This window comes from Akanthomyces muscarius, chromosome 1 (assembly GCF_028009165.1).
Source record: "Akanthomyces muscarius strain Ve6 chromosome 1, whole genome shotgun sequence".
Lineage (NCBI taxonomy): Eukaryota > Fungi > Ascomycota > Sordariomycetes > Hypocreales > Cordycipitaceae > Akanthomyces > Akanthomyces muscarius.
This window is the reverse complement of record NC_079241.1, coordinates 6,609,863-6,631,601: the sequence shown is the minus strand read 5'-3', so window position 1 is coordinate 6,631,601 and position 21,739 is coordinate 6,609,863. Positions and strand designations below refer to the sequence as shown.

At 53.3% G+C, this 21,739-nt stretch overlaps 11 protein-coding genes across 11 annotated transcripts; 5 read left to right on the top strand and 6 right to left on the bottom strand.

The window, feature by feature from the left end:
* Positions 1-1,943: 1,943 nt before the first annotated feature.
* On the top strand, positions 1,944-5,087 carry LMH87_007253 (uncharacterized protein; the record flags this gene model as incomplete). The annotated part of the gene is made up of 2 exons (XM_056192312.1): positions 1,944-2,961; positions 3,010-5,087. The coding sequence occupies 2 exons, from the start codon at positions 1,944-1,946 to the stop codon at positions 5,085-5,087; spliced, it is 3,096 nt and encodes a 1,031-aa protein (XP_056060544.1).
* Positions 5,088-5,276: 189 nt separating this feature from the next.
* LMH87_007252 (uncharacterized protein) lies at positions 5,277-6,329 on the bottom strand (the record flags this gene model as incomplete). The annotated part of the gene is made up of 3 exons (XM_056192311.1): positions 5,277-5,933; positions 6,010-6,234; positions 6,327-6,329. 3 exons carry the CDS (start codon positions 6,327-6,329, stop codon positions 5,277-5,279), a joined length of 885 nt encoding a protein of 294 aa, XP_056060543.1.
* Positions 6,330-6,953: 624 nt separating this feature from the next.
* Positions 6,954-7,331, bottom strand: LMH87_007251 (uncharacterized protein; the record flags this gene model as incomplete). The annotated part of the gene is made up of 2 exons (XM_056192310.1): positions 6,954-7,148; positions 7,203-7,331. The coding sequence occupies 2 exons, from the start codon at positions 7,329-7,331 to the stop codon at positions 6,954-6,956; spliced, it is 324 nt and encodes a 107-aa protein (XP_056060542.1).
* Positions 7,332-7,386: 55 nt separating this feature from the next.
* Positions 7,387-7,744, bottom strand: LMH87_007250 (uncharacterized protein; the record flags this gene model as incomplete). Its single annotated transcript, XM_056192308.1, has 2 exons — positions 7,387-7,483; positions 7,545-7,744. 2 exons carry the CDS (start codon positions 7,742-7,744, stop codon positions 7,387-7,389), a joined length of 297 nt encoding a protein of 98 aa, XP_056060541.1.
* A 51-nt stretch (positions 7,745-7,795) lies between these two features.
* On the bottom strand, positions 7,796-8,961 carry LMH87_007249 (uncharacterized protein; the record flags this gene model as incomplete). The annotated part of the gene is made up of 3 exons (XM_056192307.1): positions 7,796-8,034; positions 8,694-8,727; positions 8,851-8,961. The coding sequence occupies 3 exons, from the start codon at positions 8,959-8,961 to the stop codon at positions 7,796-7,798; spliced, it is 384 nt and encodes a 127-aa protein (XP_056060540.1).
* Positions 8,962-9,960: 999 nt separating this feature from the next.
* LMH87_007248 (uncharacterized protein) lies at positions 9,961-10,910 on the bottom strand (the record flags this gene model as incomplete). The annotated part of the gene is made up of 5 exons (XM_056192306.1): positions 9,961-9,981; positions 10,037-10,245; positions 10,296-10,660; positions 10,769-10,808; positions 10,871-10,910. 5 exons carry the CDS (start codon positions 10,908-10,910, stop codon positions 9,961-9,963), a joined length of 675 nt encoding a protein of 224 aa, XP_056060539.1.
* Positions 10,911-11,604: 694 nt separating this feature from the next.
* Positions 11,605-12,818, top strand: LMH87_007247 (uncharacterized protein; the record flags this gene model as incomplete). The annotated part of the gene is made up of 3 exons (XM_056192305.1): positions 11,605-11,866; positions 11,930-12,420; positions 12,474-12,818. The coding sequence occupies 3 exons, from the start codon at positions 11,605-11,607 to the stop codon at positions 12,816-12,818; spliced, it is 1,098 nt and encodes a 365-aa protein (XP_056060538.1).
* Positions 12,819-14,180: 1,362 nt separating this feature from the next.
* Positions 14,181-15,504, top strand: LMH87_007246 (uncharacterized protein; the record flags this gene model as incomplete). The annotated part of the gene is made up of 3 exons (XM_056192304.1): positions 14,181-14,186; positions 14,240-15,084; positions 15,423-15,504. The coding sequence occupies 3 exons, from the start codon at positions 14,181-14,183 to the stop codon at positions 15,502-15,504; spliced, it is 933 nt and encodes a 310-aa protein (XP_056060537.1).
* Positions 15,505-15,599: 95 nt separating this feature from the next.
* Positions 15,600-16,915, bottom strand: LMH87_007245 (uncharacterized protein; the record flags this gene model as incomplete). The annotated part of the gene is made up of 2 exons (XM_056192303.1): positions 15,600-16,670; positions 16,724-16,915. 2 exons carry the CDS (start codon positions 16,913-16,915, stop codon positions 15,600-15,602), a joined length of 1,263 nt encoding a protein of 420 aa, XP_056060536.1.
* Positions 16,916-17,514: 599 nt separating this feature from the next.
* Positions 17,515-18,811, top strand: LMH87_007244 (uncharacterized protein; the record flags this gene model as incomplete). The annotated part of the gene is made up of 4 exons (XM_056192302.1): positions 17,515-17,589; positions 17,743-17,897; positions 18,025-18,087; positions 18,139-18,811. The coding sequence occupies 4 exons, from the start codon at positions 17,515-17,517 to the stop codon at positions 18,809-18,811; spliced, it is 966 nt and encodes a 321-aa protein (XP_056060535.1).
* A 315-nt stretch (positions 18,812-19,126) lies between these two features.
* Positions 19,127-19,570, top strand: LMH87_007243 (uncharacterized protein; the record flags this gene model as incomplete). The annotated part of the gene is made up of 1 exon (XM_056192301.1): positions 19,127-19,570. The coding sequence occupies one exon, from the start codon at positions 19,127-19,129 to the stop codon at positions 19,568-19,570; it is 444 nt and encodes a 147-aa protein (XP_056060534.1).
* Between the last annotated feature and the right edge of the window lie 2,169 nt (positions 19,571-21,739).

Here is a 21,739-nt window from a genome sequence, read left to right as displayed (position 1 = left end):
TTAACCTTTTTTTTTTCTCCGCGTCGTGGTCGTCAATGCATCATCTGCTGCAGACGTCCAGTGTTTCACGGCACATGCGATGCGACGCCGGCTCCTAGAACTAAACATCAGGATGCATACACGAAAAAGAAAATAAAGGTTAAAGAAGATAACCAAAACAAGGCAAATGTCGCAGCCGCATGTGGCGTACTCAAAAACCATCTTCTTGTTGATATCCGAATAGGTAAGACCTCTGCATCGAATTGATGCATCAAGTGGTACATGCATGGACGCATGTAGACTTCTTGTGTCCGCGGCGGACGCTTCCCGTCGCCAGACTCAGCCCGGTCGGCGTTTCCCCGTACACAAACGGCAAGCCTGTTTCCTTTTTCTCCTCTTCTCAGATGATCCGGAAATCCCACTTTGCTGCCGAAGCCCATGCCGGGCTTGCATAACGAGTTTCACACTTGTCCGGTGTTGTTGACATCCAGCAACCGCCCATCCATGCCCGTGTTCTTTGCACATCTCGATGTCCCAACATGCGCAGAGAGGAACCCGACTCGTAAACTCGCAAGAACCAACTCTACCCCGGTCGCCATGCGTCATCGACGTTTCCCATACACCTTTCATCGTCGATTCACTGGCCTAAATTACGATCCAACATGCCAGCCAAGGCCAAGCTTGTCAGACTGCCTAATTAGTAGTAATTACCTCTTTGCTGTCCACAACGCCTATTTAGTTATGAAAAAAACGTCATGGATATAGCCACACGGCCCTGCAAATTCCATCTCGTCAGCTGTAGCGTATAGATCGTCGTGCGCAATGCGCGAAAAAGGAAAAGCAAAGCAAAAAGCCACCGCTGATTGCGGCGCCAAGCAAGGTGCTCGGATGATTGCGTCGCAGCTCTGCTGGGTTCCCTATCACCGAAACGACACCACGCGGCCCTTTTTCGTCCCGCCAGCTTCCCCAAAGAGAGCATAATTCTCTCGATCTAGTCTTGTTCTGGAGCCCCCGACCAGTCCCCTCCGTCCGACCAGGGTTGGCGAAGAGGAAAAAAAAGAGGCGAAGCCGTGGGGGCAGAGCAAAAAGCCTCTTCTCCACGTACCCAAGTTTAGCCCGCCCATTGTCCTCCAACGAGGAGCTCGCGAGCCTTGCTTGCGAGGCTCTCCCACCAAGCCCCCCTGCCCACTCTGGTATTGTTTACTTGGGCGCCGACCCCTCCGGATAAATGGCCTCCATCACCAAGGCCGGACGTCTAGCCCGTCGCAGAACATGCACATGACAGAGCACATCACTCGCGCATCTGCCCAATCAACTCTGCCGCACGCCGAATGGAGGCGTTTCCGCCGTTGTCACCGGGCCACACATCTTTTTCGATACACCGCATGTCCGTTTTCAGCCAGCTCCAAAGTCTCCATCCTGCGCCCTGAAACCATTGCCCTTTTTCTACTCAACGCCTCTATGATCCAATTGCCCCACCAGGGCGGCAAGGTAAGCTTCGAGACTAGCAATTGACTACCAGGGCTGGGCAAGCAGAAAAATTGGAACAATAGCCTCCCAGTCCGTCGAGGGAGAGCCATTGACACCCCTCGAGATCAATTATGGCTTCATTTGCCCTTTTTTTCTTGGCCTGCCGTCCAATACTTCTCCCTTTGCGAATGACGGCTCTGGAAGCGTTGCCGAAAAAATCGATTCCGGCAAGTAAACAGCATCGCAAGTCGCGCTACTAAAGTAAACAATGCGAGTCGCGTCCTCCTGCCCCGCCCGGCAACCGGCGATGTCACGGTCTCACGTGATCCAGATATACATTTCGACGAAGAGTGGGATGCACCTAATTGGGCAGGCGGAAGACAGCGGCAGAATATAATTTCTTGGGACCTCTTATCGTAGATGCAAGTGGTAGTAGGCTGAACGAATAGGTCATAACTGTCCGAATCTTGCCATTTGAAATCGAATCACAAGCTATGGCAGGCAAAAGAAAGCGCGTAGCCAAGGAGAACGGCGGCGCTGCCGTTAATGGTCATAAAAAGGCCAAGAACGATACCAATGCAACCTCCAAATCGACAACCGCCATCTTCGAAAAGCGACCGTTTGTCGAGCACCCGGTTGGCGAAGAACGACGACGAGAAGCTACACTGTACGATCTTTTGGCTAGCGAGGATGAAAACCAGAGAATCTCCGCGGCCGACTGTATTATATCTAGCCTTGTCGGCAAAGAAAAGGTTCCCGAGTCCGTACTCGAACGCCATCTTGAGCGTCGCCTGTTCCGTGGACTTGCCAGCGGTCGCAATGCTGCCCGACTTGGCTTCAGTCTCGTCATAACGGAGCTGGTCACCCAGCTGTTTGGGGAGCAGGCTCTGGCTGCGGCGCACTATCCTGGGCTCACCTTCCAGAAGGCTGTCCGCATCCTGATGGACAAGACGCAGCCGGTCGGCAACATCCCCGGCCAGGAGGAACGAGACCACTACCTGGGCCAGCTCTTCGGCCTCGAGTGCTTTGTGAGCTCCCGCGTCATCTTTAGCGAGCCGACACGATGGAACATGGTGCTGGATCTGCTGCTCAAGATTGCGCAAAAAAAGGTCTGGCTGCGCTCCCAGTGCGGCTGGGTCATTGTACAAGCCCTGCAGCAGATGGACCAGAAGTCCGCCGCGACGACGCTGCAGCAGATTGCAGATGCGAACATGGCCAAGACTGCGGATGGTGTTGCTTTCTGGATCACCGCCATGAGCAGGTACCCCGACATCAAGGTCAAGCCCTGGCGACACCCGCTTGCAAGCAAGACCCTAGGCGATCTCGCCGCGGTGCTCAGAGAGAACTTCAACGAATCGAGCAAGGATGCCAATGAAAAGAAGGGAAATGCCCCGAAGCAAGCGAATTGGACGGCCCAACTGCACTTTGTCTGGGATATCATCCTGGCATACTATGCAGGCGAGGGCGTCAAAGCCGACGAGCTTGATCAATTTTGGCAACGAGTCGTAGATGGTAAGTCTGACTCTTTCTCTCGATGAATACGCCATTAACAGCAACCAGATGGTTTCTTTTCCAAAAACGCCACAGACGGTCAAAAGTTCAAAGGTTTCATGGTATTCCAAAAGATGCTCGAGGAACTGGTGGATCAAAAGTCCAAGGTCGCCAAGCTCTTTTCCAAGAATTTATTAAGCTGTATGATGAACCAAGCCGCCAAAGAGGACCGATATCTACACAGAGCCGCCGTCAAGGCCCTGAAGGCTATCGAGAACACCGTGGCAGCACACCCTAAAAGCCTCACCACTGTTCTTCGCAATCTGCTTACAGGTAACGGCGTCTACACCTTTGACCAGCGCACGTCTTCCAAGACCATCGACCGTCTGCTGCAAAATTCCAGCGCCATCAGCGAAAAGAAGATTCTCGAAGTTCTGCAACTACCAATCCCGTCCCTGGCAAGCCAAGAAGAGGCCCAAGCCAAGGCGAACCTGAGAGCATACGTCGAGTATCTGTCCAAGGTTCTTAATGCATCTGCCTCAGCTGGTTCAGAGAAAAACAGCGGCAAGGACTCATTTGGTTTATACCTGCAAGAACTGTCGCGACTGGCGTACTCGCAACCTGAGGACATTCCTTCTGAGCTGCTCACAGACCAGATTCGTGAACTGTGCCGGTCAAGACTCGAGTCGTCGCTGTCCAAACTTACACGCCGCGCAGATGACTTTTCCGGGCTGTGCAATGCCATCGCGGCCATTGACCCTAGTTCGGTTGACATGGACGACGACATTAAGACGGCGGTTGACGATGCTCTCAAACGCATGCGCAGTCTGTTGAAGCGCAAATCCAAGACTGAGGCGGCCAAGAACGTCAACGAAGCCTTGGCCACTCTCCATGCCATCTCTATATTCCAACTATACAACGAAGATCCCGATGCCATGGAGTCGCTCAAAGATCTTGCGCAGTACGACGACAAGCTAAGAAAAGGTGACAAGACGGAAGGTGACTCGGAGCTACTTGTCGAGATTCTGCTTGCTATGGTTGTGCGCCCCTCATCTCTGATGCGTCAGGTTTCGCAACAAGTTTTTGAGGCCTTTAGCAGCCACATTACCGCCGGCGGTCTTCAGCTACTCACCGACCCCCTGGCGTCCAATGAGAGTAGCAAGGGCCAACAGGAGCTGTTTAACACTGAAGATGATGCCATGCTCATCGACGCAGACGCTTCAGAAGGCAGCGACGATGAAAATGTCATCGATTTGGACGATGCATCTGATGTCGAGCTTGGCTCTGACGTCGAGTTTGTCAATCTTGGCGACAAGGAAGATGCTAGCGACGATGACAGTGAGGACAGTGATGATGACGGGAATGACGAGGATGACGACGAAGATGAGGAAGATGACAAGGATGGCGAGGATCAAGAAGGCCCCATTGACCTCGACGAGCTCTGCGCCAGCATCCTCAAGAGCCACCGTCTCGACAAGGACATTGACGCCCCATCCTCCGACTCGGACGGCGACATGTCCGACTCGGAGATGATGCAGCTCGACGAGAAGCTCGCCGAGGTCTTCAAGCAGCGCGTCAAGGCCAAGCCCGACTCCAAAAAGGACAAGAAGGACGCCAGGCAGTCCGTCGTCCAGTTCAAGCACCGCATCCTCGACCTCGTCGACATTTACGTCAAGGCCGAGGGCCAGCGCCTCAACCCGCTCGCCTACGCCCTGCTCGCGCCGCTCCTCAACCTCGTGCGCACCACCAGCACCAAGCCGCTGGCCAGCCGCGCGTGCGAAATCATCCTCAACTACCAAAAGGTGCTGAAAAAGGCCCGCAGCAGCAAAGCGGCCGGCGATGACGAGGACGAGGACGAGGAGGAAGACTTGCTCCCGCTGCTCGTCGAGATCCACGAGGCCGCGGGCCAGGACAATGCGCACGCGTACAGCAAGGCCGCCAGCGCGGCGAGCCTCATCGTCGCGGGCTCCATGCTCGCCGGCGACCGCGAGTGCATCAAGCAGATTGCGGCCGTCTACGCCAACACGCAGAGCCGGTGGGTGCTGGGCGAGGTCCGCCTGCAGACGTCCTTCTTCGCCGACTGGAACAACTGGTGCCAGAACCACGCCGCGCAGGCCCGCGACAAGAAGGAGGCGGAGGAAAAGTAATTTTGCTAGCAAAAGTAAACTGTACATATGATAAAAAGAGCATGGTACCGGAATAGACCTCATTTGGAAATCACTTTGCGTACAAGCACAAAAGTTCAGTCGTAACAGTTATTCTATGGACCCTGCCATTATTTATGATATTACATGGGTTTTTGCCAGCTCGCGGCTGCTATTTTGTTGTCTGCCTCTTTATTCTTCCATCTTGTCATCGTCCTTCTTATCGCTCTCCTCTTCTTCATCATCCGACTCGTCCTCGGCCTTTGCTAATCTCTCGGCCTCGTCGCGCAGCTCCTTGGGCACCTCGACGTGGCGGCCCTTGGTCGGGCCGTCGGCGGTGCTGATCCAGGTCATCTCCAGCTCAAAGTCCTTGTCCTTGTTGTCCTTTTGCGCGACGTAGATGATGCGCGCGGCCTCCTTGACGGCCTGCTGCAGCGTCATCCCGCCGCTCTGCAGGTCGAGCTTCTCGAGCTCCGCCTTGGCGGCCTGGCGGCCCTTGCCCGTGGCGGCGCCGTAGTAGCCCCAGTACTGGCCGCTGGGCTCGACCATGTAGAGAAAGGGCCCGCCATGCTTCTTGCCCGCGGCCTTGCCGCCGGCGCCGCACGCGGGGCCCGACCCGACCTCGCCGTCGACGGGCGTGTCCTCGGACGTGTCGACGCCGCCGATGATGCCCGTGATGCCAAAGGGGCGCACGGAGCCGTACATGGTGTATGCTTGCAGGTAGCTGCCCATGCGCGAGGCCAGGTCGGCTGTGGGGATGGGCGCCTTGAAGTTTTGGCGCCAGGATTGCGACTCGTCGCGCGCTCGGTCGATGAAGTGGCGGCCATCTGGGATCATGCCAGAGTAGACCTATGGCTGTGTTAACAGGAAAATAGAAGAAAAGAGAAGCAAGAAAGACTTGGGTAGCGGTGAGGGGACAACGTACGACTCCAATATGACTATCAACGGTACCGATGCGCTTGTTGGCGCCAGCCTTGGCCAGCTTCGACGCAACCACCTTTTCAACGGCCAGGACGACACCCTCGTCGCAGCGGATGCCGATGGATGTGCCGCCATTCTCTACCGCCTTGACGGCGTATTCGACCTGGAAGTTGCGGCCATCGGGCGAGAAGATGGAGTTGAGCAGATCGTACCCGGTTCCTATCGAGGTCTGCGGAAAGGCAAACAGCAGTTAGCTCTATATTCGCGGCGGGCAAAAGGGGAGATTTCCGATCGCCTTGGGGCGGAACTGCGGGCGCTCACCATTTTTGCGTTGATTGAGGAAGCGTGGGTTAGATGAGCGGGTGCGGTGTTGATGCAGAGGGTCGAATGGCGGATGCGGATGAGGTAGCTTGGCTGTAGGTTGACAAGGAAAGCTTACGAGGGAGCTTCTGCCTGAGGCGACGTGGGGACGATTGGTGGCAGGCTGTAGCGGCTCTAGGGTGGCAGCGTGTAAATGACTGCCAGCAAGTTGTTTAGCGGAAAGTTGGTAGGAAAGTCAAATTCTACGGGTGAAGAAAGTGTATTGTTTCTTCTTTAATCAATCGTGAAATTTGCTTCTCATTTTGCTTTGAACTTGTGCCTAACGCTGCACGACATCGATTGCGCAGCGTGAGCTGCCTGCCCATGGCAGTTTCTTGAACAGGAGCTTACGAGCTGCCGTCTACCTAGAGCTGAAATGTGGCTAATAGATGTGGCTGTGCAGCACCAGCCACACCCCTGCAACAAAGCCAAGCAGCGAAGTTGATTGACGTGCCGAATATACTCAAGAGCTATTTATTACCCAGTCAAAAAACCGAAAGCGAGAGAGCGAATATAATAGCAAGATGAAGTAGTTCAGAACCAATGACTCCTGAGAAAAAGAAAAAAACTCTACACAATACATGGTATCTAAGTTGTCTCTCCCACAGGCTCGCTGGTGAACCATCCAAGCAGCTGGAAAAAGTCAGGGCGCCTCTCAGCCGATATAAAAAAAGTAGAAAAATCCAAGATGCGCGACACATTGATGTTCAGCATGCGCTTGTCCAGGTTAAAGTAGCCTTGAACAACCCGAACCTTTCTGTCGGACATGCTGAAGATGGTGATCTAGAGATCAAATTAACAGGCTAAGATATGAGATGGTGGGTGACTGCCACTTACTGGAATAATCTTGTGGTGATTATAATTCGAATCAACAACAACATGCTCTGCAAGATACATCAGAGCTGTGATTTCAGCCATGGAAACTTGATTTGTGAGCAACCGTGCCATATTGGCGACAACAGCCATGGTATGAGGCTCCGAAGTGTCGGGCTGTGATCCGACACCGTTTGCCAAGTCTATTTCAGAGCTGGGCCGCAAGTTTCGGGTCATGATTGGGACAGTCTGCCAGGAAAATGCCTTTTTTTTGCCAAAAATATTCGAGAGCAGGATCCGTATTGCTGAGTCATAGATGTGTTAGCTGGAAGATCTGTAACTCAGGGCAAAGTATAGTAAACTTACGGGAGATTCAGCCAGCGTGTATATGAGCCCAGGATCCCCGCGTCCGGAATCTGGGAACACTCGAGATAGCGGGCAACATAGGCCCATAGCCCGGTAGCATTGTCGAAGCGCGTTTCAACACAAGCTTGATCTTTGACGGTGGTAGGAAAGTCGGCGGCGGGATCGCGGGCGTCAAGCCAAGGCTTGCTGGCCATCAGCATACGCTCCACCTCTTCGATCGTGCTTGGACGAAAAAAGGACTGCCCGTTGGACTATTTGCCGGTCGCAAGGTCAAGAGCGCGGACGTTGACTGTCCAATTCGCAGCGTAGAAGTGCATCTTGAGGTCATCAACGCTCGCCTGCAGCTTCTTGGCGCAGACCATGGGAGTAAGAGACAAGCGCAAGAGTTTGTCATAGTCCCAGACGCGGGTGCTGGCAGGGTATTTTTGACAGACTGTGCCCATGACTGACGTTACTGGGTCGATGTTGTCTAAACGCTCCGGTGGCGAGACTGCTTGGGAGGCATGTTGAGGTCCGGGGGGACATTAGGTAGCGGCATCCGCCTGGTGATATATGCGCGCTGGCGTCGGCTGGATTCCACGAGAGACGACTCTTCTGAGCTGGCGAACGAAGAACGAGCGGGCTTCTTGGCGACTGAGGCGAATTGCCGATTGTACTGTGGCTGGACGGCAGGGTCACGAAGTTGTTGATGGTTGGATGAGGACGCGCCGTTGCCAGGACGGCGTACCTAAGTAACGTGGTTGACGACCATCCTCAATGCTAGTCTCGATCTGGGCTCAACTATACAGTCGTTTAGTACCGATGACCCCTATAAGGAGCCGACAATCAAATGGGTTCTATTGAGGTGCACATATTGTACAACTTCCTAATCATTCGTACTTTGATGTTTGTGTCAAAGTATACATTGGTTGTTATTAAGCCACTATATTTACAGTGGCTCAGCCGCTGAGTCCGTAGTTCTAGGCACGTCGCGTTGAATCTTATAAGTCAAAGCTGCCGCGAAGGATGTGAAGGGGACAAAGCAATATCATATTTATTTGGCTATCTGAATGATAACTTAAAAATTGCAAGACTGTTAACCTTATCTTGCGCCAAAGGAGCAAACCTCGGCGCAGGGGCAGCCTTCATAGCGTGTGCCCTTAAGCTCACTGCAGCATGGCTCTCTGAACCAGACGGGGCAAGGCTACAACATATGATTAGCACCATTTTCTGTCTATATGGGGCGTCCAAGACCTGGAAGAATACATATATGCAGATTCTTCGTCTTGCTGTGCATGCGACTTGTTGCCGCGTGGGGGAAACTTACCTCTCCCGAATTCGTCTTCGGACCGGAAGTCGGAGAGTGATCGTCAACCGGCGCAGCAGCAGCCAGTCCAACCAAGATGGCAATGATGGCGGTGGAAGTAGAGAATATCATTTTGAATGATGGATGAAAGGTGAAAGTGGACACGCGGGGGAGCCTGACAGCAGTATTTGTACGCTGCCGAGGGGCTGGTATGGATGGAATGTTGGAGCCTCACTCGGGCATATTGGCTGCGGCTGACGGAGGCCAAATATTGTGAAATAGACTTAAGGTTATACCTTAGTGCACTCAGATGTCGAACCACGTAGGGATGCAATTTTCGTGTTTTCAATCCTCGAAGATGGGCGTGTCTCAGCCTTGTTTGGACAGGAAGGTGCGGCGTCATTCAGGGAAGTGCCCGAACCAATAGAGCAGCCAGCTTTACCAAAAACAACAATCGCGACCCAAAACTTTCCACGGCTCCAAAATCTTAATTGTTGCCTGCTGGGGACATTTTCCCCGACAAACTCGGTGCATCCATAGAAGTAATAGAGTTCTACCCTAATATTGAATGAGGGCCACTTACCAGTAGAAGCGCCGGTTGTACCTGCAATACACTCTACATATAAGAAGAGATTCCGGGTTCTGGCGTAATTTATAAGCGTGAAGACGGAGAAATCCATATTTCCATTTTCGCCTAGAATTAGTTTTTTCAAAAGGTCAACCCCGTGACGAATGGCATCGGAGAGCGAGGCGTCGCGCTAGAATGCGGCTCTTCCCAGCTCAATCAAACGCCCGAGCACATCTATTAAAGACTCTTCAAGTGCAAATAGTCGTGGAATATTGCAATAGGACGGCTCAAACATGAATAATCGACGTGGGATTGTGGCGTTTGCTCGTGGCGCCGCCAGCCGCCCAGAATCGGGCAAATCCACGCAAGTCACGGTGACGCTGAAGTATTTCTCAGAATTGAATAGAAAGCTTCACTACCCTCATAAACCAATAAGTCTCCTTTCAGCCTACCACGTGATTCTGTTCGTCTGTAATTTGTCTGTCTTCCTGGTACTTATGCGGACGCTACCCTTTGACCGATTCTTGCAGCTGACGAAGGGCTTGGAAAAGGCTGACACCTCCCTAAAGCTTCTGGAAAGCAACCTTGATATAGTGTCAGATTGATCCATGTGGCCGTGCGATTAGCAATGGAACTTACGATATCGGAAGACTGGACATACTCCTCGAAGCCCTCAATCTCATCCTGGAGGTCCTGAGTCGACACCTTGTCATCCTGGACGACCACGTTGAGCTGTAATTTTTTAATACCATAGCCCACAGCAATCAGCTTCGAGGTACCCCAGACCAAGCCGTCTCGTTCGATGCCCCGAACAGCAGCCTCAAGCGCCGCCATGTCGGTCTCATCATCTGGCTATTGTCAGCACGGCAGCAAAGAAGAGCTTCTAGAAGCGACATACCCCAAGGCTTGACATCAAGAATGACTACAGACTTGGCAACAGTCTGTGGCTTGGTTGCCTTGCGCGCCTTGTAGTCGGCCAGACGCTGCTCACGAATGCGCTCAGCTTCGGGGTCTACTTCTTCGTCGCTGCCAAACAAATCGACGTCCTCATCACCGTCGCCGGCTGGCTGAGAAGCTACGCCACCAACCATTTCAGGCCCGTAACTTTTGTAGGACTTGGAGGCATCGCCTGCGAGACCGGAAAACTCAGCCTCGTAGGTGGCAATGTGCTTGTACCATCGGGCGGCGTGGGGGTACTGCGCGGCGTCGGGGGCAGAGTCGATAGCCTCGAAACAGGTAGCATCGGCTTGAGAGGGGGAATAGCTGCTATGCACATTAGCGTATTGGACGGCGAAAATAGTAAGCAAATTTCTGCCCAGCTCCTTTGGCCAAGACTCCGAAGGTTGGCAAGGCGCGAAACGCAAAACGTACGATTCAACGTAGGATCTGGTAGTCACCCAGTCGTTGAGAGCTAAGTCATTGTCAGCTCAGTCGTCCAATTTTGCAGAAACGTCGAGGCTCAGCTCAAATTACCTTTAAGCCCAGCTACTTCGCCGAGGTCAGGGAATCCCATCTTGCCGTTTCATGCGCAAATGCCGAGTGTTAGATGGGTTATTTGTATAATTCATATAACAGAAGTCCCCAAATAATTAGAAACCAGTGTATAACATTTAAAAAAAAGGGCCCATGCCCTGACCCTCTGGGCCGCACATTGAAACCGGCAGCCTTATCAGCGCTGCCGCAAGAGAAGTTCATGAGTCACAGCGGCGGCATCGGTATATGAATGCCACTGAACGCAGGGTGCACAACAGTAACAGCCAATCAGACTGCGATACGAGTAAAACGAATCATGCGATGATCCCTGGCCAATTATTGCTGGAAATAATGGAATGCTTGGCTCAGTTAGGCGAGCAATGGTCGCATAAGTGACCTATCAGCCAGCTCGATCGCTGTGGTCTGGTGCTCTTAGTCACATTTCGTACTGGAGAATTACGCGTATAGATGAGATTCCCCAATGAATGTGTGCTAATTAGTCCTGTAATTCCGCAGTATTGTGAACCATGGACAACCTTGCACCGGGACGGAGATGGCTCCATCGGTGCCAGATCCCGGCGACCCATACCCCACGTCAGTTTACCACCGGCGCGGTCGTTAATTCCACCTCTCACAACACATGAGAAACCGAGTCGCTTGTTCCACACAATATCCATCGCATAGTTGGCATCATCGTCTTGAGGGGCTGCTCGAGGTTCTCATCAATATCCATCATGGCTGCCGTTCCTCTTTCTGGAGCAAAGACATACAGCATTGCTGCGATCCCCGCAGATGGCATCGGAGCGGAGGTCGTAGACGCCGGCATTTCCGTACTCCGGGTATTATCGCGGACTCTAGGCACGTTTGGGATTGAGTTTGAAAACTACGATTGGAGCTCGGAGCGCTATAAAAAGACGGGCCAGTACATGCCGGACGATGCGCTGGACCAGCTACGAAAGCATGATGCCATCTTGTTTGGCGCAGTCGGGGCTCCTGGTAGGCCACACCTATCCGCCCTTCTCTGTAAAGAAAAAGAAAAATCCGACTAATTCCCCGCAGACGTTCCGGACCATATTTCGCTATGGGGACTGCGTCTGGCAATCTGCCAGCCTCTGCAACAGTACGCCAACGTGCGGCCGACCCGCATCTTGCCTGGCACCCAGTCTCCTCTGCGCCGGTGCGGACCAGGTGACTTGGACTGGGTTATCGTCCGCGAGAACAGCGAAGGCGAGTACGCTGGGCAAGGCGGACGGTCTCATGTCGGTCAAGCTTGGGAGACGGCGACCGAAGTGTCAATATTCACACGTCACGGTATAACGCGCATCATGCGGTTCGCCTTTGAAGTTGCGCAGAAGCGCCCGAGGAAGTTGCTGACCGTCGTGTCAAAGAGCAATGCGCAGAGAAACGGGATGGTGCTGTGGGATGAAGTGGCGACGGAGGTAGGCCAGGAGTATCCCGATGTGACAGTGGATAAGATGCTGGTGGACGCCATGACTGTGCGAATGGTGGAGAAGCCAAAGTCGTTGGATACAATCGTTGCCACCAATCTTGTAAGTGCACTCTTCAGCCCTACCGACTGAGAAATCAAAGCTGACCTGACTAGCACGCTGATATTCTGTCCGATCTGGCCGCGGCATTGGCGGGGTCCATCGGCATTGCGCCGACGAGCAACTTGGATCCTACTCGTCAGAATCCCTCCATGTTTGAGCCCATCCATGGCTCCGCGTTTGACATCACGGGCAAAGGCATTGCCAACCCGGTGGCGACGTTTTGGACAGCGGTGGAGATGCTGGCCTGGCTTGGCGAGCAAGAGGCGTCGGAGAAATTGATGAAGGCGATAGAAAAGGTTTGTGAGAGTGGCATTACGACGTGCGATCTTGGTGGTACGGCGACAACGAAGCAGGTTACAGAGGCTGTTATTAGAGAGATTGGGGAGGCAAGTGGTTGATGGATAAAAAGCGCTGCCTAGGTAGAAGCAGTGACTTGTCACTTCTTTCATGTTTATATTCCTCTGATTAATCTCACTCTTTTTTCTTATTTATTTCTGTTTCACCTTATTATATATATACTTATCATTTCTATCCTCTTTTTCATTTCCATTATACTTTCTATTTCTAGTACTTCCATTATTTCCCTGAATACATTTATTTTATAGAAATTACTAGCCAGCAGCGTCTTTGCTACGCGCTTGTGAGTGAGTGTCGGTCGAGCGTGATGTTAGAAGGGAGTGCCCTAGGCGTGTGGTATGGATTGGGAATCAGACTACTTGCTTGCTGTAATGGCAGAGAAGATATCCCAAATTATGTTTCACATGGAATTAATTTAGTTTTGCATGTGAAATGTATTTGTCGCAGGGAGGTGTTACATTGCACTAGCACTTATATATGCCTTCTATTATGCCTGCCACTATTCTATTATACCTGCTATATTTGTAACGTTTTACACTGGCAGCACTTTAAATCGGTGATGACAGGCGACTCAAGCACGAGATGATAATAAATCTGCTCTGTTCCAAGCAATGCGATTTTGTATGTGTGTTTTGTTTACTTGTGACACTTTGCGGTGTACGTGGTTGGCAGCGGCGTAGTTCCGCCATTCCGGTTCCGCCGCGCCGCACATGCCGCCGCCGCCCGACGTCCGCTGGCTCCCAGTGGGTGCCGATGCCAGAGTCCGCCGCTGCTGGTGCCTGGTGGTTCCCTGTTCCTTGCTGTAGGGGGCTGCAGCACCTAATCTTAGGCACCCCCAACAAATATCGTCACCGACTTCTCAGGACCTATGTCATCCGTGTCATCTTTTCGCCACATCCTTTCATTTCCCTCCGACAATAGCTACATATGCAAAGAAAAACCAGAAAAACGTTCCGAATCTATTCTCGCCTTTGAATCTTGGCCTGTTCAACTCGTCTTCACTTTTTTTCCTAAGCAGACTGGCCGAGTCTGCAGCGTGCATTGCTGCCTCACCGGTCCCCTCCTGAGCCCCGCCAATCCGCTTGTGACCACGCTTGCTGCCCAACGCACGCCGCTCGTGATACAAAGACGCCGCGTCTCGCTGCTTCTTTCTCGTCTCCTCCATCTTCTGACCAAATCCGCAAACGATCTGTCTTTGCATTCTGACTTGTTCTTTTTGTCGCATCGCTCTTGCTTCTCGTAGACTCTTGCCCCGGCGACCTCGTTTGTCACCACATACAGCCCTCCCCGCCCGTGGCTGAAGCAGAACCCTATTCACTTTGTGCCACTTGTGATCGAGACCCGGCGACTTGGATCCTCCGGACCGTTTGATTCTTCTTTTTTTCTTCAATCGAAATATTGTCATGGAGGTAGCTTTGCCACTGAGTCCTCTGCAACGATCAGCGGCTAACCCCTAGTATAGACCATGATGCCTGCCCAGGCTCATGTGCAGAGCAACATGCAAGTCCCGGACGAACTGCTCGCCCTATTTTCGCGTAACCTTACGTTCGACCCCGAGCTTCAGGCCGCCATGGCTCGCGAGCAAGCTCAACAGCAGCAACAACAGCAGATGCTACAGTCTGCCCCTGCTCCTGCACAGGCCGTCTACTCGGCCTCACAGCACTACACGCACTCGTACCACATCTCCAAGCCTCGCAGCCAAGATGCCGAGACGCAACCCCAGCAAGCTTTCCAGCGACCCTCCTCGGCGCCCCTCGAAAATGACGTCTCCCAAGCGGAGGCTATTCTTCGAAGCTACGGCGTCGAACCCTCTCTTCTGACACCCTCCCAGCTTCAACTCTTCAAGACGGCCGATGATGACCAGAAGCTTCGACTCCTGGAACTCTGGAGCATCTGCCCTCCGAACGGAGCCCAAAATATACCCGCGCTCGCGTGGAGCAGCACATCCCTCGAGCAGGAGGAACACCTCGCCCGTGTTCGCTACGAGCGCGAACAGCAGATGAACAACACCATGGAACAGGCACCCATGGAGCAGATTGCCAACGGGCGCTGGACCCAGCCTGCAGAGAGTGAGCCCTACATGGCTTCTGGCTACGAGGAGCTCATGCGCCGCGAAAACGAGCGCAATGCCGACAAGCGGACTGCCAACGCTTACTGCCACTTTGGTTCCTCTGCCACTTACAACAAGGCCACGGACCCCATCTATCTCGGCCCCGACTTTGTCCGCGAGCAGCAGCAGATGGAGATGGCATCGCAATACGGTGCCTTTGAGCAGTTCCGCGGTGCCGACACCATGGACGTCATAATGTAACGCAGCTTTTGATCGTTTTACTTTTCTTTTGTTTCAACGACTGTATAATGGCCGGACGGCGCGGCCTCGCAACGACAAGATACGATAGCCGCAGATACCCAGATAGAGGCACTTGTTTTTGCAGTGGAGGATGGTAATCGGGGCAAGGAAAGGGGGCATTGTTGGACTTTGGTTTTTGTTGTTTCTCGTTTGTGAAGGACAAGATTGATCTGGCAACTTAAGGAGACAGACACCCTTCCATTTCTTATTTGCTATTGTCTTGCTTCATCTCTTTCCTGTTGCCAATTCTTTACGCGTGATTTTAGTTACGAGGCTAATTTGCTTCTGCCTTTAGAGGTCTACTTTACCTTGCAGATAGAGGTACGTCTCAATACACCCCTCACACTCCATACTATGCTATGATTTCAAGCTGGTGAATATCGTCATAAATCCACGTCATAATCATGATTGAATTTTCAAGCGCTAGTGTATCATCTATGTAAAGCCCGAAAAGAAAATGCCCCTAAATGCATTAAATGCCCGTCTTCTCCAGCTTCTTGGCAAGCTCGTCCACGTTCTTGTCCTCGAGCTGCACCGTAGGCTCCTCCTGTGCTTCCTCGGCCTCCTTGATGAGCTTCTCAGCACGCTCCTCGGGCGTCACGTTGTCTTCATCATCGTCCTCGTCCTCTTCTTCCTCCTCGTCGCTGTCGATACCCTCAAGCTCGTCGAGCTCATCCACACCCCACTCGTCCTCGACGACCACGTCGCCGGCAAGAGCCTCCTTGCGCTCGTCAAGCAACTCTTGCAGCGCCGCGATGCTTTCGTCCTCTTCCTCAAACTTGTTGCCGTTGAGCTCGATGCGCTTCAGGGCCGGCAGGTTCTTGGCGGCGTCGGCGAAGCCCTTGACACCCGGGGGCGTCATGTCGTTGAACTGCAGACGCAGCGTCTCAAGCTTGGTGTTCTTGCCCTTGGCAAGCGCGCCGGCAACTACTACGCTGCCCTTGCCGCCGAGCAGGCAGTCGCCGACAGCGAGCTCACGCAGCGACGCCCAGCTTGGGGCGATGGAGGCCAGCGCCTTGGAGCCCCGGAGCGTAAATGTGTTGTCTTGGAGGTCGAGGACCTGCAGGTCGATGGTGTGCTTGAGGCCCTCGCTGATGAGGTGGCTGATGCCCTCCTGGCGGATGCCGTTTTGCACCATCTTGATCACCTTGATCTTGTTGTGCAGGCTGTACGTCTTCGCCCAGGCCGTCATGCTGCCATTCTCCAGACGGTTGCGGCCGCAGATGACGGTCTCGAGGTCGGACACCGTCTTTCCCTCCTTGCGGGCCGCCTCCTTCTTGGCGTGCAGCTCCGAGAGCGCATCAGCAATCAGGATACCGGCGTGCGGGCCGAGGCCATTGTTGTTGAGGTAGAGGTGCTGCAGCGGCACGTGGGCGGCGAGGAAGGCGACGAGAGGGGCTTGCGTGTTGAGGCCAAAGGCGTTGTCGTTGACGTTGATTGTGTGGAGGTTCGGCAGGTTCAGGATCGAGGTGAGAAGGTGCGAGAGGGCGTCGGGGATTTCGGAGAGGAGGCGAGCGGTGAAGATGTCGGCAAGGTTGGCGACCTGCATTGTTAGATTCATGCAGCAACCCGCCCGGAGGTTGTTTGATTTCTTACCTTGAGATTCTTCTTGGTCGCGAGGACTTCACCAAGGACCTTGCAGGCCTCAATACCCAAGCTGTTGCCTAGCAGGTGCACCTCTTCGACGTCGTTGGCGCGGAGGGCTGCAATGTGTGGCTCGACATCCTCGGCGGTGGTGAGCTTCAGACCCTTTCCCTCGAGGGAAAAGATTTTCTTCGAGGCGGACATTATGATAGAATTTTATAACCGAGCTATACAAACTGCACAACAAAGAAAAACACAGAAATGAAGCTGTGTAAATATCCCAAAGCTTTTGTGGCTCGTGGCTGGGTTTGGCGGGGGAGGGGCAGAACGTAGAGGACAAAAACTACTGCCTGCCTGCTGGTGCTACACTTGTACTGGTAAGGTATCAGCCACACATGCCGGAGCGAACTACCATCTCCAGGGGCAGCGCGAAATGAAGGCGGGTCATCTGCTGTGGCTGGTGCCAGCAAAGAGGGCTGGCAATTTTTGGCCTAGACGGTCAGGCAGCTGGCGCGAGCTACCAGTACATACCACTAAGTTACAGCGGGCTGCTCGTAGTAATACAGTCGTCAGTGGCCAAACAGCTTTGCCAGCAGGTGGAGCATCTCTTAGGTGCGAGAGTTCCCGACACGTGACCTGAACCAATCAGCGTCGGCCCATTTCGGAAACGCTGGATTTTCTCGAGGCTCATGATCCTCTCCTGCTGAGCCCTTTCGACGTTCCCGACCCCCGAGACCGAACACCCTTCCACACCTCGACCCTGATCGCGGTTCCTCCTGCGGCTACGATCCAACTTGCCAACCATGCTGGCGAGATCCTGCTTCCGCGCCCCTCGCGCCCTCAATGGGCTGCGCAATGGCGCCGTCAACGTCACCAAGGTACGGATTACCTCGACACACACCGGAAGAGCTGGGCCTCAGCTCCATTGCCGAGGGACCAACAACGCCTCGCCAATGCATCGAACCCATCTCCTCGAGCCGATATACAGCCAATTGTTTCGCAATTGAGTGCTAACCTGCTTTGTTTTTTAGCGTGCGGCCTCCACCAACGCGGGTGCCGGCGAAGCCTCCGCCAGCCGCCTCAACGTGTCTGCCATCGCCTCGACCACCCTCGCCGTCGGTTCCATTGCCTGGTACTATCACCTCTACGGACCTGTGGCCCATGCCATGACTCCTGCTGAGGAAGGGTACGTGATTTCCCGCCACCCGACGACTTGCACGCGCCGTGCTACGCCTCGGTTATGCTGTGCGGCATAAATCCGCCAGGCCGATTTATTATCGACACCAGGCCAATTTGGCTAACACTGACGATAGTCTTCACCCTACCAAGTACCCTTGGGTCCACGAGCAGTGGTTCAAGACTTTTGACCACCAGGCGTAAGATAACCCGCGACACCCGCACCCGCTGATCATGCTGACCCGCTGCAGTCTTCGCCGTGGTTTCCAGGTCTACCAGGAAGTGTGCGCCAGCTGCCACTCCCTGAGCCGTGTTCCTTACCGTACCCTTGTCGGTACCGTCCTCACCGTCGACGAGGCCAAGGCTCTCGCCGAGGAGAACGAGTACGAGGGCGAGCCCAACGAGCAGGGCGAAATCGAGATGCGCCCTGGTAAGCTTGCCGACTACATTCCTTCGCCGTACAAGAACGAAGAGGCTGCCCGTTTCGCCAACAACGGTGCCCTCCCTCCCGATCTGAGCCTGATCATCAAGGGTCGCCACGGCGGCTGCAACTACATCTTCTCGCTGCTCACCGGCTACCCTGACGAGCCACCTGCCGGCGCCACCGTCGCCCCCGGCATGAACTTCAACCCTTACTTCCCCGGTACCGGCATCGCCATGGCCCGTGTCCTCTACGACGGCCTCGTCGAGTACGAGGACGAGACTCCCGCCTCCACCTCGCAGATGGCTAAGGACGTTGTCGAGTTCCTCAACTGGGCTGCCGAGCCCGAGATGGACGACCGCAAGAAGATGGGTATGAAGGTGCTGGTTGTCACCGCCTCCCTGTGGGCCATGAGTGTCTGGGTCAAGCGCTACAAGTGGGCTTGGCTCAAGTCGAGAAAGCTCGCCTATGACCCCCCTGCCGGGAGCAACGTCCGCCGATAAAAGAGTCGCGCTTCATTTTTGAGCGTCTGTATTACTAGTCGCCCCGCTAGAGCATGTTTTTCTGGGTGGAGGCGGGTAGAAAATAACTTGGGGGAGTACAGTGATGGATGGATGGGAAATCCAGGAGCTGAGGCTTAGAGTGTAAATCAGATGAAACCCATTTTCAATATTCACTTTGTCGTTCTTACTTTGTGGCGCAAGCCTCCGTCTAGTAATGGCTCAACTCTGAAGAGCGAGGTTTGAGCGTATGGCTGTGGATATTTTTCCAAGGCAGAGATTCAATATATGAGTACTGACTTTAAGAAATAGGATCGAATGCATTTTCGCCTCTTGTTATTTGTTATTTGCAATTATCCGTCAAATTACAAATACCAGTTTCACGCATCCCTGGTCACAACCAACGCGTTCGCCAACATGGCTCCCAAGAGTCTTGTGAAGTTGATAATGGAAACGGTCCGCATTCATAACCGCAGCAGACCAAGCTCTGCCGGCACCGAACCCGCCCTTTCAAAGTCTGGCGGCTCCGAGCCTACCGGCTCAGAGATAAACATCTCACCAAACAGCAGACTAAACATGCCAGTGGAGGTGATCCTGAAACTCACCGACTTCCTTCCTCATCGCGATCGTGTCCTTCTATCTCTTACCTGCACTGGCATGCGGGCCGCTGTCAACTTCCACCCCGATTCTCACGCAACAGACAGCCGGGAAAGATGTATAGAATATCTCTTCTGTCTAGCCCGCGACCTTCCACACTGCTAGATCTGCGAGGTGTGCGTTGAGCTGCACCCCATTAACGTCAAGGACACGCCGCGCTGCATAGAAGATATTTACTGCAGCCGGGCCCATAACTGGCTTCTGCACAGCCGCTCGTCCACAGGTCTCGCAACTTCCGCCTGGGACACAGCCACGTGCAGCTCGCCGTCAAGTTCAGCCGCCTCGAGAAGCCCATGCCCAAGGCGTACCAGCGCTACTTCAAGGCTCTTCTCGAGCGAGATATGAAACGGGAAGAAACTGAGAATATATTTTTATGAGGGTCAAGTAGTCACAGAAGAAGAGACTTACCAGCTTCCTAATTTCGTTGATCATCCGGGCGATAACTGTACTAATGCCTATATAGGTCTTGATTCTTCCATGCTCATTATCCTTTTTTTTTGAGTATAATAATGATTCTTGGAAGTTTACTTTAATCTATTCCCAAGTGCGACATTAGCCGCCATTTTCGTGTCGCAGCCGCAAAACTTACACTCAAGATACGTCAGTAGGGAGCCTCGAGAGCGGGCTGTCTTTGGCTCCGCAGCCCGCGCAAGAGAACGTAAGCAGGCAGTTGGCATTTGCGGCCGGCACATTGAGGATGCCGCATTCGCGGCAGATCCAGCCGTGTTCCCGAAATGCTTTTCGGCGGCACTGAGACAGCAGCCTCCCGCGGGGCGCTTCCCCGGCCGTGCAGTATGAGGATGACGCATGGTAGCGAACTCTTGGACGTGAGCAGCGCCTGGCGCCGCGTGTTAGCGGGCAGGCGACTGGATCCTCGGGTGTCCATATAGTCCCGCCGGTCTCATGGCCACAGAGGTGAAGATACTTCGTAAGGACGCACATGTTGCTAATGACTTGCATGAGCCTTGGACCGTCCAAATCCTCGGCACGGCGTGCTTTTATATACTTACTGCCATCCAGGTAACACGATCGCTGCGCTGCTGTTGTATCCGAGACTGACACTGTATAGAAGCCGCCAAACAGTGCCGTGAAACCCGCCTATAGCATGTGCCACCTGATCGTCCGCTGTCCAACTGCGGAATGAAGCAAATACGCGGCGAAAAACAGGCAAGCACCCTGAAACGTAAAACAAATAAATCCAACTAAATTCAACACATCCTGCGGATATAGCTGGTCTTTGTATCGCGCGCGCTTCGCGCATGACACAGCATATCATCTCGATCTTTCCACAATACAACTTCAAGGCAGCCAGACTGACTTCATTGGCAAAGCTTACGAGTGGCTAGAGCCTGGCGACCACTGGCTCATAAATTGAAAGTCAAGGCCCCCAAAAAGCTCCAGCTGCAATATTGTAATAATGCGGTCTTCAACTCGGCTCGCGATGCAGCGTTCTACGAGGATGGATACTTGTGCCATCACTGGGCGATATCGGAGGACGGAAGCAACTCACTGTATCAAGTGTAGCGATACAGGACACCAAAAGCCGTGATTCAGTCGCGCACAAATAAATGTACCCTCATATAAGGCTCTGTGGTCTACAACTTCCCACCCTCTCCTCTCGAAGACGGTAGCCACACCCGGCCACCAATAAACAAAATCACCACCCAGATACAGACATTACATCCGAGGGGATTCAAATCATGTGTTACCAACGCCGCTTAGAACTTATATGCGACGCCAACCATCGACTTCCGAACAACAGGGAACAGCACTTTTGGGTGTACTGTCAGTGGGCTACAGGAGACGGCTGTGGCGGTAAAACCATGTGCGATAAGGTGATTCTTTCAGTGCCTAGCTGCCATCTGTTCTGTCCTTCGCTCAAGTGTTTCCAGGCCGTCTACTTGCTGTACACTTGGCAGTGCCACAGATGCGGGAATGAGAACAACGGCACTTTGCGCTGCCCACGCGATTGACACAGTGCATGCCTTTTGTGCCAGCTGCGCAATGTGGCTGTACGGGGCGACATTGCCCTCGCGGTCATGACTGACTACCCCATTTGGTCGGCTTGATGAGAGGGCAGTGTGGTCTGTCTAGGCACTCGACCGCCGTATGTATCCCGTGGCCAGTCAAGTGGGTGACAAAAACGATGCCACTCAAAATAATATAAGTACTAGCTTATTATTTCTTTTATCTATTATTCTTTCTATTTTCTCTTATCTTTCTTTATTTATATTAACTTTCTCTTTTCTCTTTTCTCTTATTTTTCCATTTTCT